The sequence below is a fragment of the Ranitomeya variabilis genome, chromosome 4 (assembly GCF_051348905.1).
Source record: "Ranitomeya variabilis isolate aRanVar5 chromosome 4, aRanVar5.hap1, whole genome shotgun sequence".
NCBI classification, from domain to species: Eukaryota; Metazoa; Chordata; class Amphibia; order Anura; family Dendrobatidae; genus Ranitomeya; species Ranitomeya variabilis.
In genome coordinates this window covers 455,250,516-455,271,436 of record NC_135235.1, presented here as the reverse complement: position 1 = coordinate 455,271,436, position 20,921 = coordinate 455,250,516, and the positions used below count along the sequence as shown (strand labels likewise).

The 20,921-nt window shown below is 43.7% G+C and overlaps 1 protein-coding gene across 2 annotated transcripts in view; it reads right to left on the bottom strand.

Moving 5' to 3' along the window:
* RPN2 (ribophorin II) overlaps positions 1-18,338 on the bottom strand; it is a 54,138-nt gene extending 35,800 nt beyond the window's left edge. Inside the window, exons 1-4 of one of the 2 annotated variants that reach the window (XM_077251597.1) lie at positions 18,011-18,338; positions 5,646-5,839; positions 4,102-4,197; positions 3,844-4,019 (exon numbers count right to left, since the gene is read on the bottom strand). In XM_077251597.1, coding sequence (XP_077107712.1) covers positions 3,844-4,019; positions 4,102-4,197; positions 5,646-5,839; positions 18,011-18,020 — 476 coding nt within the window. In that variant the 5' untranslated portion in view covers positions 18,021-18,338. The remainder of the gene's footprint in view (positions 1-3,843; positions 4,020-4,101; positions 4,198-5,645; positions 5,840-18,010) is intronic. The other variant, XM_077251596.1, reaches the window with a different exon arrangement.
* Between the last annotated feature and the right edge of the window lie 2,583 nt (positions 18,339-20,921).

Genomic DNA, 20,921 nt, shown 5'->3' with positions numbered 1-20,921 from the left:
CGGCAGACCCCAGCTCACTGACTAGCAGGCATCTGGATGCATACAGTGTGCTGCTCTGTACATTGCTTAGTGGCCAGAACTGCAGATCGGCTTGTATTCAAATTGGACTGCAGTTTTTGATCATGAAGGGGTTAAAAGCCTGTTTTAAAAAATGAAAGTATTTTTAAACAAATGTTTAACACTGATTGACCATGTTTCCTGGCCATTGATGTAGTCTACTAGCAGCAGCGGGTCTCCTATGCAAGAAGTGCTTGACTAGGTTTCCGGCCATTGCTGTATTCTACTAGCAGTAGCGGATCTCCTAGGCAAGAAGTGCAGAGATTACGAGATCTTTCCAATTGCATGGGAAAGCAGCCAGGTTGCCGCTGGTCTGAACTATCAATCCACTAGGAACACATCACAGCCCAGCAAGCTGGAACACAGGAGGCAGGGAAGCGGTGCATTACTGAAGACTGATGAGACCATCCCTTCAATAAGTCAAATGGAAAATTTGTCATGGGATTGTCATTGTTAAACTTGCACTGAAAATGCCCATCAAATTAAAGGACAAACCATGGCACATTTAAGGCCATTAGAAACATTGTATTTGTTGTGGATTTTAAGTTCCAAATTAGTTCTATGTTATGGTGGACATCTACTCAGCAAAATTTATCGGAACCCTGGTTCAATTTGTGCTAAATAACTGGTGCACATGTTTTGTGTCAGATTTATTCTGTTTTAGACACAAAAAAACAAAACAAAAACAAACAAAGAAAAAACAAACAGGGAATAAAGGACCAGAACATCAGTCCTAGCAATAAAGGTTATCCTCTACTCCTACTCACTAACTAAGGAAAGGATTGATGAGGAGAGATACATGAACATTCATAATATAGAGGAAATACAGCATGGTGTGGTGAAAAAAAAAAATAAAAAAATTATATATATATATATATATATATATATATATATATATATATATATATATATATATATATATATATATATATATATATATATATATATATATATATACACACATATATACACACACAAAAACACACGCATACACACAATATGGTGTGTATATATTAATACTCACAAGAACTCTCTCTAAAATCCTGGAATGTTTGGTCCACTCCTGGCTAATTCGTTATCTCTCTTCTTGACCCTTCCGGTTTCCGTTTTTCACACTCTACTAAAACTGCCCTCACTAAAGTCTCTAACGATCTATTAACAGCTAATTCAAAAGGCTCTTGCACATGGCTGTATTCTTGGTCTGAGTGCGATGTGACAAAACATTGGATCGTACTCAGACTAATGTTATTCGAGGAGGCCGTGGACATGCCTAATTTTTCCCTCAGACTGAGGTGGTCTGAGGAGAAATTTGCACCATGCCAGAGTTTGATGTGATATTCAGATCACTCACGGCGGTGAAAGTCAATGAGTCCGTGGAAACATCTGAGTACAGTCCGATTTCAATGGACTGACAGAATGCAGAAGATGGATTAAGTTTTTTCTTCACCTTCTCTTCTGAGAGAAATCAGATCACACTTTGCATAATGGACCAGATTCTCTCAGATAAAAGAAAATATGCTAGTGTGACCCTTGCCTAATGGTCACTACTCTGGGAAGATTCTCCTGGATCTCTCTGCTGCATTTGACACTGTGGATCACCAGCTCCTCCTCACTATGCTCCGCTCTATAGACCTCAAAGTAACTGCTCTCTCTTAATTCTCCTACCTCTCTGACTGCTCCTTCACCAGACCATCTTCCACTTATTCCTGGGGTTCTCCAAGGCTCAGTCCTAGGCCCCCTCCTCTTCTACTTATATACTGCCCCTATTGGATAAACATTAGAAAATTTGGTTTCCAGTACTATCAATATGCTGACAACACCCAATTAGATACCTTTTCACCTGACCTGACATCACCCCCCCTTAATACAAAATACTAGGGATTTTCTGTCTGCAGACTATAAGATCATGCCCGCCTTCTATCTGAGACTGAATCTCTGAACCTACCTATACCCAATATAGCAATTTCCTTAGGTGGTTCAACCATAACTCCTAAGCATCATGCTCGATGCCTTGGGGTCATATTTAACACAGAACATTTGTTTATTCCCATTATCCAATCTCTCACTTGCTCATGTCACCTGCATCTAAAAAACATCTGCGGAATCTGACTTTTTCTCAATTTTGAAACTGCAAAACTGTTATGGCCACTCTTATTCATTCTTGTCTGGACTACTTCAACTCTCTACTGATAGGTCTTCCTCTTACCAAATTCTCTCCTCTCCAATCCGTTCTGAATGCAGCAGCCAGGATAGTATTTCTGTCCAGCCGCTACACCAATGCCTCCACTCTATGCCAGCCATTGCACTAGTTACCCTTCCACTGTAGAGTACAATATAAACTCATCGCTCTTACCTACAAAGCTATCCACAGTTCTGCATCAACATACATCTCCTGCTTCACCTCTATCCCTTTACACATGCTCTCCATTCTGCAACTAATCTACAACTAGCATCCTGCATAATGCGAACCTCCCATTTCCGTCTCCAAGACTTCTCTCGTGCTGTGCCAGTTTTATGGAATGCATTATACCCTGGAAGATACTATTAATACCTAGCCCCCACATTTTTAAGCGTGCTTTAAAAAACACATCTCTTTGGAAGGCATACCACCTCCCTTCACTAATTAACTCTGCATGTTACCCATTCTAATTTTTCCTCAAATTCTGGTCCCTTATTCATCCATCTCCACATCCACCTGCACCCAATAGAACTTGGCAGCTGTACTTAGATATTGGCTGATAACCGGATCATGCAGCTTTATATCATAACTCCTATTATAATGATGGCTGGATCATACAATACAAGCACTTTATCCTTCGTGTCGCCACTATTTCCTCATAGATTGTAAGCATAGCCCTCACTCCTCCTGTAACTGTTGAACTATGTGTTACTTTAAAATGTCTTTATTGTTTGTACAAGTCCCCCATAATTGTAAAATGCTGCGGAATATGTTTTGCTATATACAAAAAAAAAAAAAAGTAGCACTGTCATGCTAAAGCCAAAAATATAGGCTTTTGACAGAGGTATCCACATTTACCAGGGAATTCAGACTTCAGCTAAGAGAGTTATTCACACTAGACACGTAGGGTCCCAGCAGCGTGTGGTTGCTGGGCATGCATGAAATGGCCAAATTATGTGCTAAGCGTCTCAAATTTTTCTTATTATCCAAAGCAGTATTGCTATTCATATTTCATACACGGTATTGCATGTCTACATGCTTTAGAATGACAGAGTGCAACTTTTTTGTATATTGCATATGGGGGTGGCTGCTCCTAGTATGCACCTGTTCACATTAGCTTGGAAGTGCCAGTCAGTCTTGTTATTTGTATGTTTGTGCTATATTAATAAAATTATGTATGTATTTTACACAGGGTAGTGCAAGTTGTGTATACATCTATATACACCCTGCTGTATACACACAGATACACGGGAGAACTGTTTCTGCATCAGCAAGCACAGGAGCAGTGTGCTCTCTGCTGAATGGAGCACCAACCACCCGAAGCAGGCCATGCCAATCTGTTTTCAGTGCCAGGAACTCAGGGAGATTTTGACATGACATTATAGGAAGTCAAGAAATTATCTGCCAGAGATCATTTGACCAGGAGAGCAGCTCAGGTTACAGAAGAAATTGAGAAATCAAGATATTTAATAAAAGTACTTATCTATGACAGTTAGTCACATGAAATAGGACTTGTAAATTAGTGGTCAATCCTTTTAACTATGCAAATATCTACAATATGGCACTACTGGAAAGTTAGCTTTGAGTTGTTTTGCAGAGATACTTACGCCAGGACATTCTCTTCTTTACCGAGACTGGTGGTCATGGCACTGACAACTTCTTGTGAGGCCAGAGGCAGGCCAAAGCCATTGAGTGCCCCTACTGCATGGTAGATTTGGGTGACGGAGGAATCCTCACTGACAGCACCAAGCAGTAGGTCTCTGGTTTCATTAGAGATAGGTACCTAGGTAAGTATAGTGGACATCAGAAGCCTGACAATAATAAAGAATGAAGCAGAGTAACCCATCCTACCTCTGATGACCTACCTCACATTGGGATAGGGCTTGACTGGATTGAGCAGCGTAAAACAGTGAATCCACATTACTGGTGTCAACGTTAGAGCGAATAAAATTACAGGCGGCCTATGAGAGGAGAAAAAAATAGATGCTGAAAAACAAATGCAGCACAACACTGCAATCACCGGATATACATGTAACCGATGGGTGTTACACATCTCAGAAGTACAGTATGATGGTGAACTATGTGAACCCCTTCCCTCATGGGGAATTTTCCATGTTTTGCGTCTTTGTTGTTTTCCTCAATATAGCCATATGAGGGCAAGTTGAAATGTATTGACTAACACCATTTATTTAACCACGCCTAGGAATGTCTATGGGGTATTTCATGGCAGATTTTTCCCCTAGACCAAGTGTTTCGCGCAAAAGCACTGAGACTTGTCAGATATTGATCAGTGTGTTGGCTCAAACAAGTCTATAGATCAGTGGAGAGGGATAAAAATGGACACCACTTGGAATGTTCTCAAGATTCTCTTATCAAGCATCCTTATCAAAAATGTACCACACCTGGATGGCATCCATCAGTTACTTTTATCATCCAACAAACACTGATGAAAAACTGATGATAAAAACTGACACGGACCAAAAACATTGATGGTGAATGACTGACTTAATAAACTGATGAAACTCTGTTCGTTCTTTCATGTACAGGAATAATCCCGGACTTGTGAAGGAGCCCTAACACAGCTAGCATCCAGTGTGTTCGCAGCCGGCTAAGCCGCTGAGGCCCCCATACAGACGTACGACGTTCATATACGGAACACACTGGGAATGGGTTAAGGCAGAGCCGACACCAGAAATAAAAAAAAAACAACTATATATGTTAAATTGATATCTGGGGAACATACTTTTATTTCCTGGTGAGAAATGGTACATTATGCACGTGGACCGATATAAAATGTAGCTTAACATACCTTTTTTGTAAGTTTTGCTTTAGGCGTATAGCTGGCTAAATGGATAGGAGAAATCATCTGCATATGTCTCAACATACTACTATAACAAGTAATCAGTTTCTGTCACACTGTGGAAAACATACTATGAAAAGCCAGCCAGGGGTTACACAGCTTGGATGACTAGTCCAAAAGGCCAGTACCCGTGCAACTTCTACCTGACAAGCTTCCCTAGACTGATAAGGTCATTCCTGAGATGCATAGCCATGGCCAGTTTTTCACAGTATGTGTTTTCTGAAAGGTCATAGTAACATAGCTAGGATCTGATTCCATGCTGCTCGTGGTTCAGGCAGCAGGCCTTTCCGGTCAGGTTCCCTTTAAGCTGCAGGGTCAGTAATGGTAGTTCCCTTTGCACAACTCCACAGGCTCTGTGCTTCCTTGCGGCAACTTTCCACCGAGTCACCAGCATATTCAGACATAAATCGTTCTAAGGCACCAGAAAGATGAGTCTTTTCCTTTATTCATCCAAAATGCATCATAAAAGCAATGTTTTGGACAGGAAGTGGCATTTTTTTCAAGCAAAAACAAAATGGCAGATGAAGATTTTTAATTGCCCAGCCTCACCTTTTCATCTGCTACACTTGCCCCAAGATGTTTAAAGCCTACAAAGTAGTAATATGCGTTCTCCATGTCAGACAGCGGGTGTTCCAAGGCATCTTTTAGTCTCTCCACATCAGCGTGGGTCAGATAGTGGCTGGGGGTCAAAGAATGTACGATGGCCAAGAGAGTGAGTACTAACAGGAACGCTGACTGTGTAACTGTAAGGAAAGAATCACATTCATTGTTAGAATGCAACAATAGAAAAAGAAGGCACTCACCGTCCTCTGTTCATTTCTGTACTTTATTGTGGCATAAAACGTAGTAGTGGAAGCAGGTCTTACAGGAGAATGCAGGTGTCGAGACGACGGCCCGTTTCGCGCAAGTGCGCTTCTACAGGTCTACCAGACCGTAGACCTGTAGAAGCGCACTTGCGCGAAACGGGCCGTCGTCTCGACACCTGCATTCTCCTGTAAGACCTGCTTCCACTACTACGTTTTATGCCACAATAAAGTACAGAAATGAACAGAGGACGGTGAGTGCCTTCTTTTTCTATTGTTGCATTCTGATATATACGGACTTTACTTTTCTCAGAAGTGCACCCCGTCCCTCAGCTCTGAGGAACTGGTTTACATGCAGCAGAAAAACTCGTTCTTACACAGCTGTTAGTGCGGATTATTTTCCTTTTTTTTCCTCTTTTTTTGCACATTCATTGTTAGCATGAGCTACAATATTAAAATCACAAAACTTCATATTTCACCACTGTGCTGAAGAAAAAGCAAAAGGATCTGCATTTTTGAAAAATAACCACTATTAAATATGTACTTAAAGAGGTACTCCCATCTCCAAGATGCTATCCTAAAATGTAGTAGGTGTAATAATAATATTAATATTAGCGAATACCTCCAATTAGAAATGTAGTATAGTTCTTCTGATTCGCTATGTCACTTACCCAATATGCAGACCATTGCAGTAGGTTAGATAACCATGGTTACGATCCGTAACATCTGTCACTATATCAGTGGTGCAATGCCCTGCACTTGGGGTAAGCAACATAGCTTATCGGAAGAACAATTCTACATTTCTAATTGGAGGCATTTCCCAGTATTATTACACATACTGGAATAGAATCTTGGAGATGAGAATACCCCTTCAAGCTGTTCTTATCAGCCAGGCTGTTAAAATGCTATGGGGCTCACAGGGATTTCATTCACCTTTCATGGCCCCCTGTACATGATTTGTGTGTAGTGATGAAATTACATAGCTACTTTTTCAACAGACCAAGTTATGGAGTAATAAGCCATGTGGGACTCAAGTACTTATATTTATAATAATATGTCCTATGTAAAAATAATTGATTACAAGAAATGTACACTAACAGGACAAAGAAAGCTAACTTCCATCTACAGTAATAGCTAAACAACAACAAAAGAGAAAAAACTTTGCAGTAGAGCGCAAGAGTAGAGATGGGCGAACCCGAACAGTAAAGTTCGGCGTCCGTACCAAACACCTATTGTTCGGGCATGGACTCCGACCACAGACTTCACCAGGAAGTCCGTGTTAGGGTATGTGTCCACGGGGCGTATTGGCAGCACTTTGGACGCAGCGGATATCCCTTTTGTAAGAGCGGTGATTCCACGTGTTCATTGAACACATGCGGAATCACCGCATCCTATACATAGACTATGTTATTTATCTTGCGGAGACTGAGCGTCTCCGCAAGATAAATAGACATGATGCGGCCTATAAAAACGCGCCACATGTCCAGATATGCAGGTTTGCTGCCTGCGTGTTTGTACGAATAGTGTAGATGGGATTTCATAAAATCCCCTCCACTATGCTGTAACATCTGGACGCTGCGGATTGGACGCTGCGGCTGTACGCAGCATCCAATCCGCAGCAAAAACTCAAGAAATACGCCCCGTGGAAACATACCCTTACTGTTCAGGTTCTGCTCCTCAAACATCAGGTTTTCTCGTGCTGTCATATGAATGACAGCGCGGCAAACACTGCCTCCAATTGGTGGTAAAATCATTACTGTCAGCCAGACAACCACGATTCACACGCTGTCCGCAGCTGTGATCGGAGGTAAAAAGTTTACCTCTGGTCACTGGCATCAGCTGATGGGACTACTGCTTCCATCAGCCTATGCTTGCTGCCACAAATAACAGCGAGAGCAGGAACAAATGAAGGGAGTATTCATCAGCTGCTGCCTGTGCTCTTAAAAAAAAAAAAAAAAAAAAAAAAAAGCGTGGGTTCTCCTGTATCTTTGATAACCAGCCAGCAAAACTGCAACCCTCAGCTGAGAGCTTTAGCAAAGTTGGTTATCAAGCATAGAGGGGTCCCCACGCTGTTTTTTTTTTTTTTTTTTTAATTATTTAAAAAAACAGAGTGGGGTCCCCCCATTTTTGACAAAAAGCCAGTCTAAAGCAGACAACCGAGAGCTGACATTCTCAGGCTGGTAAGGGCCAATGGGTATTTGCCCCAGCCTAAAAATAGCAGTCCACAGCTGTCCAGAAAAGGCACATCTATTAGGTTTGCCCATTCTGGAGCTTTGCCCAGGCTCTTCCCACTTGCCCTGTAGCGGTAGCAAGTGGGTTTTTTTTTGTGGGGTTGATGTCACCTTTGTATTGTCCGGTGACATCAAACCCATTACTAATACTATAGTTAAATTGTAAATAAAGACACAGCAACAATAAATTATTTTATTTGAAATAAAAACAAAACACACTTTTTGCTTTTTCTTTAAAAATAAACCTTGTGTCCTGTAATAAATAGAAGACAGCCATATCCCTCACCTGTCCATCGTTCTGTACCATGCCGTAATCCATGTCTGGGGATAAACAGTTTTCAACCAGGACGGTGCCAAGATTAGACCCTTCAGGCTGAGAATCACTGAGGAATAAGCTTCTGCGAGTGCAGCATCAGTGACCAGCGGTAACGTCATAGAGGTTACCGCCGGTCACTGCGGTTGAGTTCCCATCCGGGCCCCTGCACTGTGGGTACCTCGATGAGATCACCTCTAGCACAGTGAGAAAGTCTCACGGTAGAGGTGAGTTCACCAGGAGAAATTTATCATTTCCCCTGATGACCTCTCCAAGCTCAGTGCTGCACCATAAGGGTATGTCTCCACGTTCAGGATTGCATCAGTCTTTGGTCAGGATTTTATGCAAGTAAAATCCTGACCAAAACTGCACCTGAGGTCACTGGCAGGTCACCTGTGGTGTACCTGCGTGTTTTGCTCATAGTAGCAACATGCAGCATTTTGAAAAAACGCACAACGCATGCGTTTTCGCGGCAAAAACGCATGCGTTTTTAAACGCATAGTGGAGTCTGGATTTCATAAAATCCCATCCACTATGCTGTAACATCTGGACGCTGCGTTTTTGACGCAGCAGAAAAACGCAGCGTCAAAAACGCAGCGTTTCCTGAACGTGGAAACATACCCTAAGACTTTTTCTCACTATGCTAGCAATGACCTCACCGGAGGTCACAGCAGTTCAGGGGCCCAAGCTGGGAACGCAGCATTAGTGACCGGCGGTAACCTCGATAACGTCACTGAGGCTGAGCTCGCAATGTAATGGGCATTAAGTTAATATAACGGTTTGTTATTTTTAAATAATAAAGGAAAAGTGTTTTTTTTATTATTTCAAATAAAAGACTATTCTTGCTGTGTGTTTATTTACAATATAACTATAGGACTAGTAATGGAGACGCGTCCTATAGAGCCGGGTAAAGCTCCAGAATTGGTACATCTAGGAGATGCACCTCTTCTGGGCAGCTGTGGACTGCTATTTTTAGGCTGGGGAGGCAATAGCCATGGTCCCTTACCAACCTAAGAATATCATCCCAGTTGTCTGCCTTAGATTGGCTGGTTGTCAAGAAATGGAGGGGGACCCCATGCTGTTTTTGTTAATTATTAATTTAAAAAAAAAAAAAAAAAAAGTGTGGGGACCCCTCTACTCTTGATAGCCAACCTTGCTAAAGCCGACAGCTGAGGGTTGCAGCCTATAGCTGTCAGTATTGCCTAATTGTCAAAAATACAGAGGAGCCCACGTCGGGATTTTATTCTTTATTTAGAGCGCAGGCACCGGCTGATGAATATTCACATCAGCTGCACCTGTTCTCGCTGTTATTAGTGGGAGGAGGCCTAGTCTCATCTGCCGATGCCAGTGACCGAAGCTCATTTGACAGCGTGGGAACCGCGGTTGTCTGACTGGCAGTAATGATTTTACCGCCAATCAGAGGCAGTGTTGCCACGCTGTCATGCACATGAGAGCGTGGCAAACACTGGGTGTTCGCACCTACCATTCAAGTGAATGGGGTCAGGGTTTGGGTCCTGTTCTGGTACCCAAACTTTTTTTTTTTTTTTTTAAACTGTTCAGCCAAAACCCGCCGGACCCAAACATCCAGGGGTCCACCCATCTCTACTCAAGAGCAAAACACTGCAGAAGAATGGGCGAGCTGCTGTACTGTAGAGGAAATAAGGAAGTGGAAAACAGGTCTAATAAATTGCAATGGCCATGACTTCTGCACAGGTCTGTACAGAACATTGTCACCTGGCTCATGTTGTGTCAGGAAGTAGTAAGACGTCCATTGATCTCAAGCTATAAAATCAATTTTGTACAAAAAAAAAAAAAAATCATCAACAATTACACGTGTGCAGCCTGCACCATCCTAGCTATGTGTTTTACATCGATCCAAGCCTGCTCCCTCACTTATTATGAGCTTACTCTCTGCATAAATAGCCTATAGATTGCTATACGAAACTTTACTACAGATCCCTGCTAAATGAGGTCTAATATGCAGCTGTGTGCATGAGGCTAAAGCTGTGTATTTGTAGCAAAAATGCCTTAGCAATCACCTTTTTCATTTCACATCTTTTTTTTCAGTCCACACTCTTGCATGGAGCTGTCATCCACTCTAGCAGACAGAGCCGTACCTTAGTAGTGATACTCACTAATAGCAATAGCCATTTGTCTATATTCACACATAGCTATTTTTTATGCAGTTTTACAGTACCAGCAAAAGCTGTGATATTTCAGAAATCTCATGCACACGCTTGTTTTTTTCCCCTTATTGAATTGATAACTGCAGCCAGAACGAGGCTCTCAGACTTGTATTGATAAGTGACCTCCACGTAGATCCATATTTAATGGAGCAGCCAGTAGGTAACTTTTCCCTGGAGACCGAACGGGAGCTAAGCTGGAAAACGATGAAGGTGGTGTCAGGTTGAGTATCAGACAGGGGGCAGGGGAATTACATTTAAAGCAATACTCCAGCAGTGCAAAAAAAAAAAAAGCTGGTGGTGCATTAAGGCCGGGTTCACATTGCGTCAACGGCATCCGTTACACAGCGGCACTAACTAACAAAGGGATGCATTAGCGCACCCATTGACTGCCACTATGTAGCGCATTGCTAACGCATGTCATAATCGGCATGCGTTAGCGATATCCAGTCTTTCTGTGACGGACCCTCGGACGCGGGCTGCAGCGTTTCTGGGTCCATCACCGATAGTGTAGGTGGAGCATCTGCGCTATTGCGATCACAACAAGGCACTAGTGTTGGTGCAGTCCATTTAACGCATGCGTTGAAAGGACTGCACCAACGCAATGTGAACACTGCCTAACCATTTAGATGCCATTGTCACTACTGATCTGCCAACATCACTTGTGGCTGATGGGGCAGGATTTCCACTACACTGTACAGCTGCTGTTTTTTCACTGGGTAGTAGGTACCATTATCTTATGTCTCAGGTCAGCTAAATGTCGTATTAATAGTCATTAAGGTGTTAACTAAAACCGCTTTATTTTTTAGACTTCCTGGTATTTGGCTTTGACAAAACTTTATTGATAGTCATGTGAGGATTACATCAAATGCAATTCTATGGTGAAAATCTGCACATAAAACTCCGCGTACGCGCAAGAGGAATTAGCATTGAAGCTTTCATACATGCGTCAGTTTACACAGCATTAAAAAGAAACAGTGAGCATAAGACTTTGTTAGAACTGTAAGACGCTGCGTTTTTTTTGTTCAGTGGAAATACGCAACGTCAAAAACTCATCGTCGAAACTTAACCTAAGGCCGGGGTCATACTTGCGAGTGCAATGCGAGAAACTCGCTCGAGTCTCTCGCATCAATACCTGGCACTGCCGCCGGCACTCAGGACTGGAGCGTGCGGCTGCATGTATTTCTATGGAGCCGCACGCTCCAAATCCAGGTATTGAGGCGTGAGCTTCTAGCATTGCACTCGCAAGTGTGACCCCGGCCTAAGAGTCTTTCAAGCATCTTTAACCCCTTACTGATATCAAACGGAATAGTACGTCCGAGGGCAGAACCCCCACTTTGATGCGGGCTCCGGCCGCGCCTATTAACTAGTTAAATGTTGCTGTCAAACTGACAGCGGCATTTAACAAGCGCTTCTGGCCATCCGGACGGAAATGCGCGCATTGGTGACCCCCGTCACATGATCATGGCTCATCGGCATAACAACCAGAGGTCTCCAGCAGACCTCTATGGTTGTTGATACCGGATTGCTGAGTGTCACCCTGTGGTTGGCGCTCATGGCAATGCAGTAATTCTGCTACATAGAGGCGATCTGAGCATCGCTCCTATGTAGCAGAGCCAATCAAGTTGTAACAGCTTCTAGCCTCCCATGGAGGCTATTGAAGAATGCCAACAGTTTAAAAGAAAAGTTTTTAAAAATATATATAAGTTTAAATCACCCCCCTTTCGCACCATTCAAAATAAAACAAATAAAAAAAATTTAAAAAAATCAAACCTACACGTATTTGGTATTGTTGCATTTAGAATCGCCCGATCAAAAAAAAAAAAAAAAAAAAAGGATTAACCTGATCGTTAAATAGCATAGCGATAAAAGTCAAAATGCCAGAATTACGTTTTTTGGTAGCAGCAACATTGCAGTAATATGCAATAATGGGCGATGAAAAAGAAAGTATCATTAGAAACGTCAGCTCGGTAAGCAAAAAATAAGCCCCCATGGAACCCCAGATGACGAAAAACGGGGATACTATGGGTCTCGGAAAATGGCGCAATTTTCTTTATTTTCTAAGAAAACTTTGGAATTTTTTTCACCACTTAGATAAAAAAAAGAATCTAGACATGTTTGGTGTCTATGAACTCGTAATGACCTGGAGAATCATAATATCAGGTCAGTTTTAGCATTTAGTGAACCTAGCAAAAAAGCCAAACAAAACACCAGTGAGATTGCACTTTTTTTTTGCAATTTCACCGCACTTGGAATGTTTTTTCCTGTTTTCGAGTACACGACATGCTAAAACCAATGATGTTGTTCTAAAGTACAACTCATCCCACAAAAAATAAGCCCTCACAGGGCCATATTGACGGAAAAATAAAAAAAAGTTATGGCTCTGGGAAAAAGGAGAGCGAAAAACGAAAATGCAAAACCGAAAAAAAGCTGGGGTCATTAAGGGGTTAACTTGGTACAGCAGACCACACAAGCAGTGACACAAGGCTGTAGGTGGACAGACATTCATTACTGAAATCAGTGAAGAACAAAGCCAAGAGGGAAACATGAGACAAGAAGCCATGAAAGCTCAGGATGACTATCTGTAAGTCTTCATCATTAGTTTTCGCCTTCTACCATGTTTAAATGAATCAACACAAGAAGAAACTGTGAAACTGGGGAGCATAGCCAAAAATGTATCATCCCTATACTACAGGATGTGTAGAAAAACTGGGCTCACAGGTGTATTTGCACCAAAATTGTCAGCCCTTTTCCATGTCTGCACAGGCCCCTTCACATCCAAAGCAAAATAAGTAGGGATTGGTGAAAAGGGCCTTTGGATCAAAACCAAAGTAAGAATGATGAAAATTCTCCCCTGGCGTTTGAGCACATTTTCATGAAGTATCCAACACTGACCAGTCTTGGCAGATTCCGTGGCATATATTCATCAGAGTGACCAGTGAAAAGTGCCCCTCTATATAGGAATTAGCAGCCCCTTACTATTTCCGCTACAGTTTGCCAAATGGTAGGGAGCCACACGAGACATACTTTTAGCCTCCGTCTAGTGAATGAGAACCCATAAAACCCATAGTGTATACATTATTTTTTTTGTCCCATATACTTTCAGCTAAGTGCGCAAATACTAAAAGAAATTAAAACTAAAAGTGCCATAATGTTGTCGCATTTTGCACTAAAAACCTGTCAATGACTTGCACCATATTTGTGCGTTTTAGCCACAGACATGTCTGACATGGGGGCATTATCTCATATCCATCACCCTGCTACAATAAAAAGCGTCAAAATTTGGGCCCACATTTCTGCCACAAAGCCAAGAAAAGGTGTAAACTTAAACTAGGCAGTGGCAATGGTAGAAAAAACGCCAAAGCACTCACCGATCTTGCAGTTGCAGAAATGCTTTATTCCTTCATACAAAAATCATCTTCACGGCATACGGGAGGACGGGCAAAGTGCAGGAGTGCAGCGAACGAGACAACGGCCGTTTCGCGCCAACTAACGGCGCTTCAACGGGTCTAAGTCAGGAGGGAAGTGACGCGGTATACATAGGTGAGTATGCTGTGCTGCTCTAACTCTCCCTCTTCTTTTTTTAAACTAGGCAGTCTAAAGAGCCACTGTGATAAAACTGCCGCATTTTACGGCTGTACTATGTAGAATGATGCTGCACTGAGATGAGTGGACAATCAGTAAATGTGTACGAATGATCATTCCTGTGTAGTAAACGATAAAATCCTTACATGAAGCAAATGTGATCAGATCATTTAGATCCGCAAAAATTCCTTATAGGTTAACAGAACGCCCAGTTTAAACTGGGGATGTGCTGCAGACACCATGACTGTGATTATTCCGTTCACATCATTACCCGTCATGTAAAACAGGCGACGACCACCCTCTGCTCCATTCATTGTCTATGAGACTGACGAAAGTAGCACAATACTGTGCTCTGCAGCCCCATAGACCCTAAATGCAGTGGAGCCTGGGTATGTGCATTTCCTCTCCATTCATTGTCTATGGGACTGATGGAAACAGCTGAGAGCTGTCACTGCAGCCCCATAGACCCTAAATGCAGCATAGGCCGAGTATGTGCATCTCCTCTCCATTCACAGACCCTGAATGCAGCGGAGGCCGAGTATGTGCATCTCCTCTCTACTCATTGTCTATGGGACTGATGGAAATAGCCACAAGCAGTACTCTGCAGCTCCACAGATCCTGAATACAGCAGAGGATGAGTATGTGCATCTCCTCTCCATTCACAGACCCTGAATGTCGCAGAGGCCAAGTATGTGCATCTCCTCTGCATTCATTGTCTATGGGACTGATGGAAATAGCCACGAGCTGTACTCTGCAGCTCCACAGACCCTGTATGCAGCAGAGGCCGAGTATGTGCATCTCCTCTCCATTCATTGTCTATGGGACTGATGGAAATAGCCACGAGCTGTACTCTGCAGCTCCACAGACCCTGTATGCAGCAGAGGATGAGTATGTGCACCTCCTCTCCATTCATTGTCTATGGGACTGATGGAAATAGCCACGAGCTGTACTCTGCAGCTCCACAGACCCTGTATGCAGCAGAGGCTGAGTATGTGCATCTCCTCTCCATTCATGGTCTATGGGACTGATGGAAAAGCTACGAGTTGTACTCTGCAGCTCCACAGATCCTGAATACAGCAGAGGACGAGTATGTGCATCTCCTCTCCATTCACAGACCCTGAATGTAGCAGAGGCTGAGTATGTGCATCTCCTCTGCATTCATTGTCTATGGGACTGATGGAAATAGCCATGAGCTGTACTCTGCAGCTCCACAGACCCTGAATGCAGCAGAGGCCGAGTATGTGCATCTCCTCTCCATTCATGGTCTATGGGACTGATGGAAATAGCCACGAGCTGTACTCTGCAGCTCCACAGACCCTGAATGCAGCAGAGGCTGAGTATGTGCATCTCCTCACCATTCATGGTCTATGGGACTGATGGAAATAGCCACGAGCTGTACTCTGCAGCTCCACAGACCCTGAATGCAGCAGAGGCCGAGTATGTGCATCTCCTTTCCATTCATAAACTATGGGACTGATGGAAATAGCCACGAGCTGTACTCTGCAGCTCCACAGACCCTTAATGCAGCAGAGGCTGAGTATGTGCACCTCCTCTCCATTCATTGTCTATAGGACTGATGGAAATAGCCACGAGCTGTACTCTGCAGCTCCACAGATCCTGAATACAGCAGAGGATGAGTATGTGCATCTCCTCTCCATTCACAGACCCTGAATGTCGCAGAGGCCAAGTATGTGCATCTCCTCTGCATTCATTGTCTATGGGACTGATGGAAATAGCCATGAGCTGTACTCTGCAGCTCCACAGACCCTGTATGCAGCAGAGGCCGAGTATGTGCATCTCCTCTCCATTCATTGTCTATGGGACTGATGGAAATAGCCACGAGCTGTACTCTGCAGCTCCACAGATCCTGAATACAGCAGAGGATGAGTATGTGCATCTCCTCTCCATTCACAGACCCTGAATGTCGCAGAGGCCAAGTATGTGCATCTCCTCTGCATTCATTGTCTATGGGACTGATGGAAATAGCCATGAGCTGTACTCTGCAGCTCCACAGACCCTGAATGCAGCAGAGGCCGAGTATGTGCATCTCCTTTCCATTCATAAACTATGGGACTGATGGAAATAGCCACGAGCTGTACTCTGCAGCTCCACAGACCCTTAATGCAGCAGAGGCTGAGTATGTGCACCTCCTCTCCATTCATTGTCTATAGGACTGATGGAAATAGCCACGAGCTGTACTCTGCAGCTCCACAGATCCTGAATACAGCAGAGGATGAGTATGTGCATCTCCTCTCCATTCACAGACCCTGAATGTCGCAGAGGCCAAGTATGTGCATCTCCTCTGCATTCATTGTCTATGGGACTGATGGAAATAGCCATGAGCTGTACTCTGCAGCTCCACAGACCCTGTATGCAGCAGAGGCCGAGTATGTGCATCTCCTCTCCATTCATTGTCTATGGGACTGATGGAAATAGCCACGAGCTGTACTCTGCAGCTCCACAGACCCTGTATGCAGCAGAGGATGAGTATGTGCACCTCCTCTCCATTCATTGTCTATGGGACTGATGGAAATAGCCACGAGCTGTACTCTGCAGCTCCACAGACCCTGTATGCAGCAGAGGATGAGTATGTGCACCTCCTCTCCATTCATTGTCTATGGGACTGATGGAAAAGCTACGAGCTGTACTCTGCAGCTCCACAGATCCTGAATACAGCAGAGGACGAGTATGTGCATCTCCTCTCCATTCACAGACCCTGAATGTAGCAGAGGCTGAGTATGTGCATCTCCTCTGCATTCATTGTCTATGGGACTGATGGAAATAGCCACGAGCTGTACTCTGCAGCTCCACAGACCCTGAATGCAGCAGAGGCTGAGTATGTGCATCTCCTCACCATTCATGGTCTATGGGACTGATGGAAATAGCCACGAGCTGTACTCTGCAGCTCCACAGACCCTGAATGCAGCAGAGGCCGAGTATGTGCATCTCCTTTCCATTCATAAACTATGGGACTGATGGAAATAGCCACGAGCTGTACTCTGCAGCTCCACAGACCCTTAATGCAGCAGAGGCTGAGTATGTGCATCTCCTCTCCATTCATTGTCTATGGGACTGATGGAAATAGCCATGAGCTGTACTCTGCAGCCCCACAGACCATGAATGCAGCAGAGGCCGAGTATGTGCTTCTCCTCTCCATTCATGGTCTATGGGACTGATGGAAATAGCTACGAGCTGTACTCTGCAGCTCCACAGATCCTGAATACAGCAGAGTACGAGTATGTGCATCTCCTCTCCATTCACAGACCCTGAATGTAGCAGAGGACGAGTATGTGCATCTCCTCTCCATTCATTGTCTATGGGACTGATGGAAATAGCCATGAGCTGTACTCTGCAGCCCCACAGACCATGAATGGAGGCCGAGCATGCGCATCTGTGCTCGGTCAGGATGTTCTCGGGATGCTACAGGTTATCCCCATCCACCCGTGTTTTGCGGAATAACATAAGTAGCTGGAAATGACCTCCTGACTCCGAGCTCCTCAGTATCACTGGACCAAGGTTTCATTTCCGCGCAAACACAAAGAATGAGAGGAGGACTGCACACTGCATTCTGAGGGCTTCTGACCATCTATCGCGATAACGCACAGCGAAAGGCGTTTCTATGTAGTCACGATAGAAGACTAGGGCAGAGCCATCAAGTGCCAGCACAGTCGGCGGCCCTGTCACACGGGGGCAGCGCCCACACAGGACGCAGCGCCGCACACACAGGCCCCGGCCCCGCACACCTCTCCACACCCCGGTGCACGCAATTCATTCAGTGTAGCCGGACTGCACTACTCACTCGCTGCCATGTTGCTCGCTCCCGCCCCTCACAGCGTCACTCGCACCGACCAGTCACTATTTCCGGCGCTTCTTAGACGGACACGTAGCCGGGCGAAATAGGGGAGCAACTCATTTCTATGAGAAAACCGCGCAGAATATACCACCGTCCTCTGGGCGAGCTCTGAAATACCGACCACCGTACAACTACAACATAGTAGTCTATCTATTACCACCAGAACGAACGACTATGTCTCCGGCATACGAAAGACCTGGACAATGGTAACCCCTTTCCGGGCTGTAAATGGTCTCTTCCAAATAAGGCGGGGAAGCGACGCGCATGTGTCTGTGCTTCATTGGCTACTTCTTCTGCCAATATTGCTAGTGGGCGGGACCTCGTTGTAGAACACATTTACACTCGTTCCGTGCGGCTGCGCAGCTGTGATTGACAGCCGATGTGACCAATGATGTGAGGAAAGTGACAAGACTGACAATCCTCTCTACTGACGGGTATTACGGTCACGTGGCGCCTGGGATCTGACAGCAACTAGTATGTGTTCATAGGGAACTGTGAGGATAGGTGCACAGGTCAGGAAACGCTGCGTCCAGATGGTACAGCATAGTGGAGGGGATTTTATGAAATCCCATCTCCACTATATGTTCAGAGAAGCAGGCGACAGACCTGTGTAACCGGACATGTGGTGCGCCTTTCCAGACTGCAGCATGTCTATTTACAATGCTCATTCTCCACAGTGTAAATTTCCCATTGACTATCATTAGATGTGGTAAAACCGCATCTAATTATTAGTCACATGCATAATAACTGTGGAAACGCAGCTTACTACGCATGTCTACTAATTTAAATAATGTCTTACCTTGTGCGCGCTGGAAGTCCGCGTCCACTGCAGTTCTCTCGATGAGATCAGCTGACCGTGAGAACTGCCGAGCATGTGACCGCTGGGGTTACCTCCGGTCACTAGCCTGGTTCTCACGATCAGGTGACCGCAGGAGAGTTATCTCCAGCGATCATCTACCTGCTCTGCTGTATCTGGATGTCAGGCACTCGGTAATTGGACTACGTCGGAACAGGGAGTATTTGTGTTGGTTTATTATTTTAGTTTTTTGCAGGAGATTGAGGGCGTCGGGGAATTAGGAGTAACAATAAAATGGGAAAACTAGTGTTTTATTTCAATAAAAGACTTTATTCTGGCTGTGTTTATTTAACATTGTAAATAGACATGCTGCGGTCTGGAAATGCAACATCTGGACGCTGCAGATGTACACAGCGCCCAACCCGCAGCATTTACTCACTGTGTGCACATACCCTATCTGCAAACAGGAAATCACTTTTTTTTCTTCCCAGAAGTCAACTTTCAATAAGATTTATTTTAAGTGACAAAAAAATGCATATATGCAAATTGCCTCTTCTGAGAAAAAGAGGACATAACTCTATAGCGCCACCTGTTGGTAGTAGCGATCCTACAAGTCACAATCAACCCTTTAACGAGTCGTGCAATATGACTTAGGATAAAAGCCAAATCAGTATCTCAATTCGCAGACACGGTGTTTCGGGCTGTTGGCCCTCGTCAGTGCGAAGCATGAGAACTGATTTGGCTAGGTGAGAGGGTCTGGACTGGGGTCTAAGGGGTAACGTTTCTCCTTATGAAGAGTGACATACCAGCTGGCTTGTCAAGGTAAGGAGGCTTATTCGCCGTGCAATGCTCCTCTGGGAATTTAAATATACAAATTGCCTCTTCTGAGAAAAAGAGGACTTAACTCTATAGCGCCACCTGTTGGTAGTAGAAAAAAATGCATGTAATGAAAAAACGCATAAAAAATGCAGGTGACCTGCAAGTGACCTCAAATGCAGATTTCACCTGCATCAAATCCTAAGCAAATACTGAGCCAATCCTGACCATGGAAACATACCCTGAGGGTAGGGGCACACTGGGGGTTGGAAGCTGCATACATCCGTAGCATCAAGATGTTACAGCATAATGGTGAACAGACGCCAGCGGCTCACCTGAGGAGATGGACATGTGACGCGTCTTTCCAGACTGCAGCATATCTATTTATCTTTGGGACATACTAAAGAGAATGAAGAAAATGAATAAATAAAAAGAATGAACATAATAACTTATAGGTCCAAAGAGATGGAGAGATATTACACATTTCTTTTGCATCTTGGATATGAAATGAACATGATTTATATGTACACAATTAGGAAATAAACACACATCCTATATAAACAGGTGCATATTATATTCCCTGTGCTTTATAGGTGGGGAATGAACATGAAATGTATGTAGATAATAGTGGAATGAACACATATCCCATATAAACAGGTGTATATTATATTCCCTGAGCTTTATAGGTGGGGAATAAACATGAAATATATGTAGATAATAGGGGAATGAACACATCCCATATAAACAGGTGTATATTATATTCCCTGTGCTTTATAGGAGAGGAATGAACATGAAATATATGTAGATAATAGGGGAATGAACACATATCCCATATAAACAGGTGTATATTATATTCCCTGAGCTTTATAGGTGGGGAATAAACATGAAATATATGTAGATAATAGGGGAATGAACACATATCCCATATAAACAGGTGTATATTATATTCCTTGAGCTTTATAGGTGGGGAATAAACATGAAATATATGTAGATAATAGGGGAATGAACACATCCCATATAAACAGGTGTATATTATATTCCCTGTGCTTTATAGGAGAGGAATGAACATGAAATATATGTAGATAATAGGGGAATGAACACATATCCTATATAAACAGGTGTATATTATATTCCCTGAGCTTTATAGGTGGGGAATAAACATGAAATATATGTAGATAATAGGGGAATGAACACATATCCCATATAAACAGGTGTATATTATATTCCTTGAGCTTTATAGGTGGG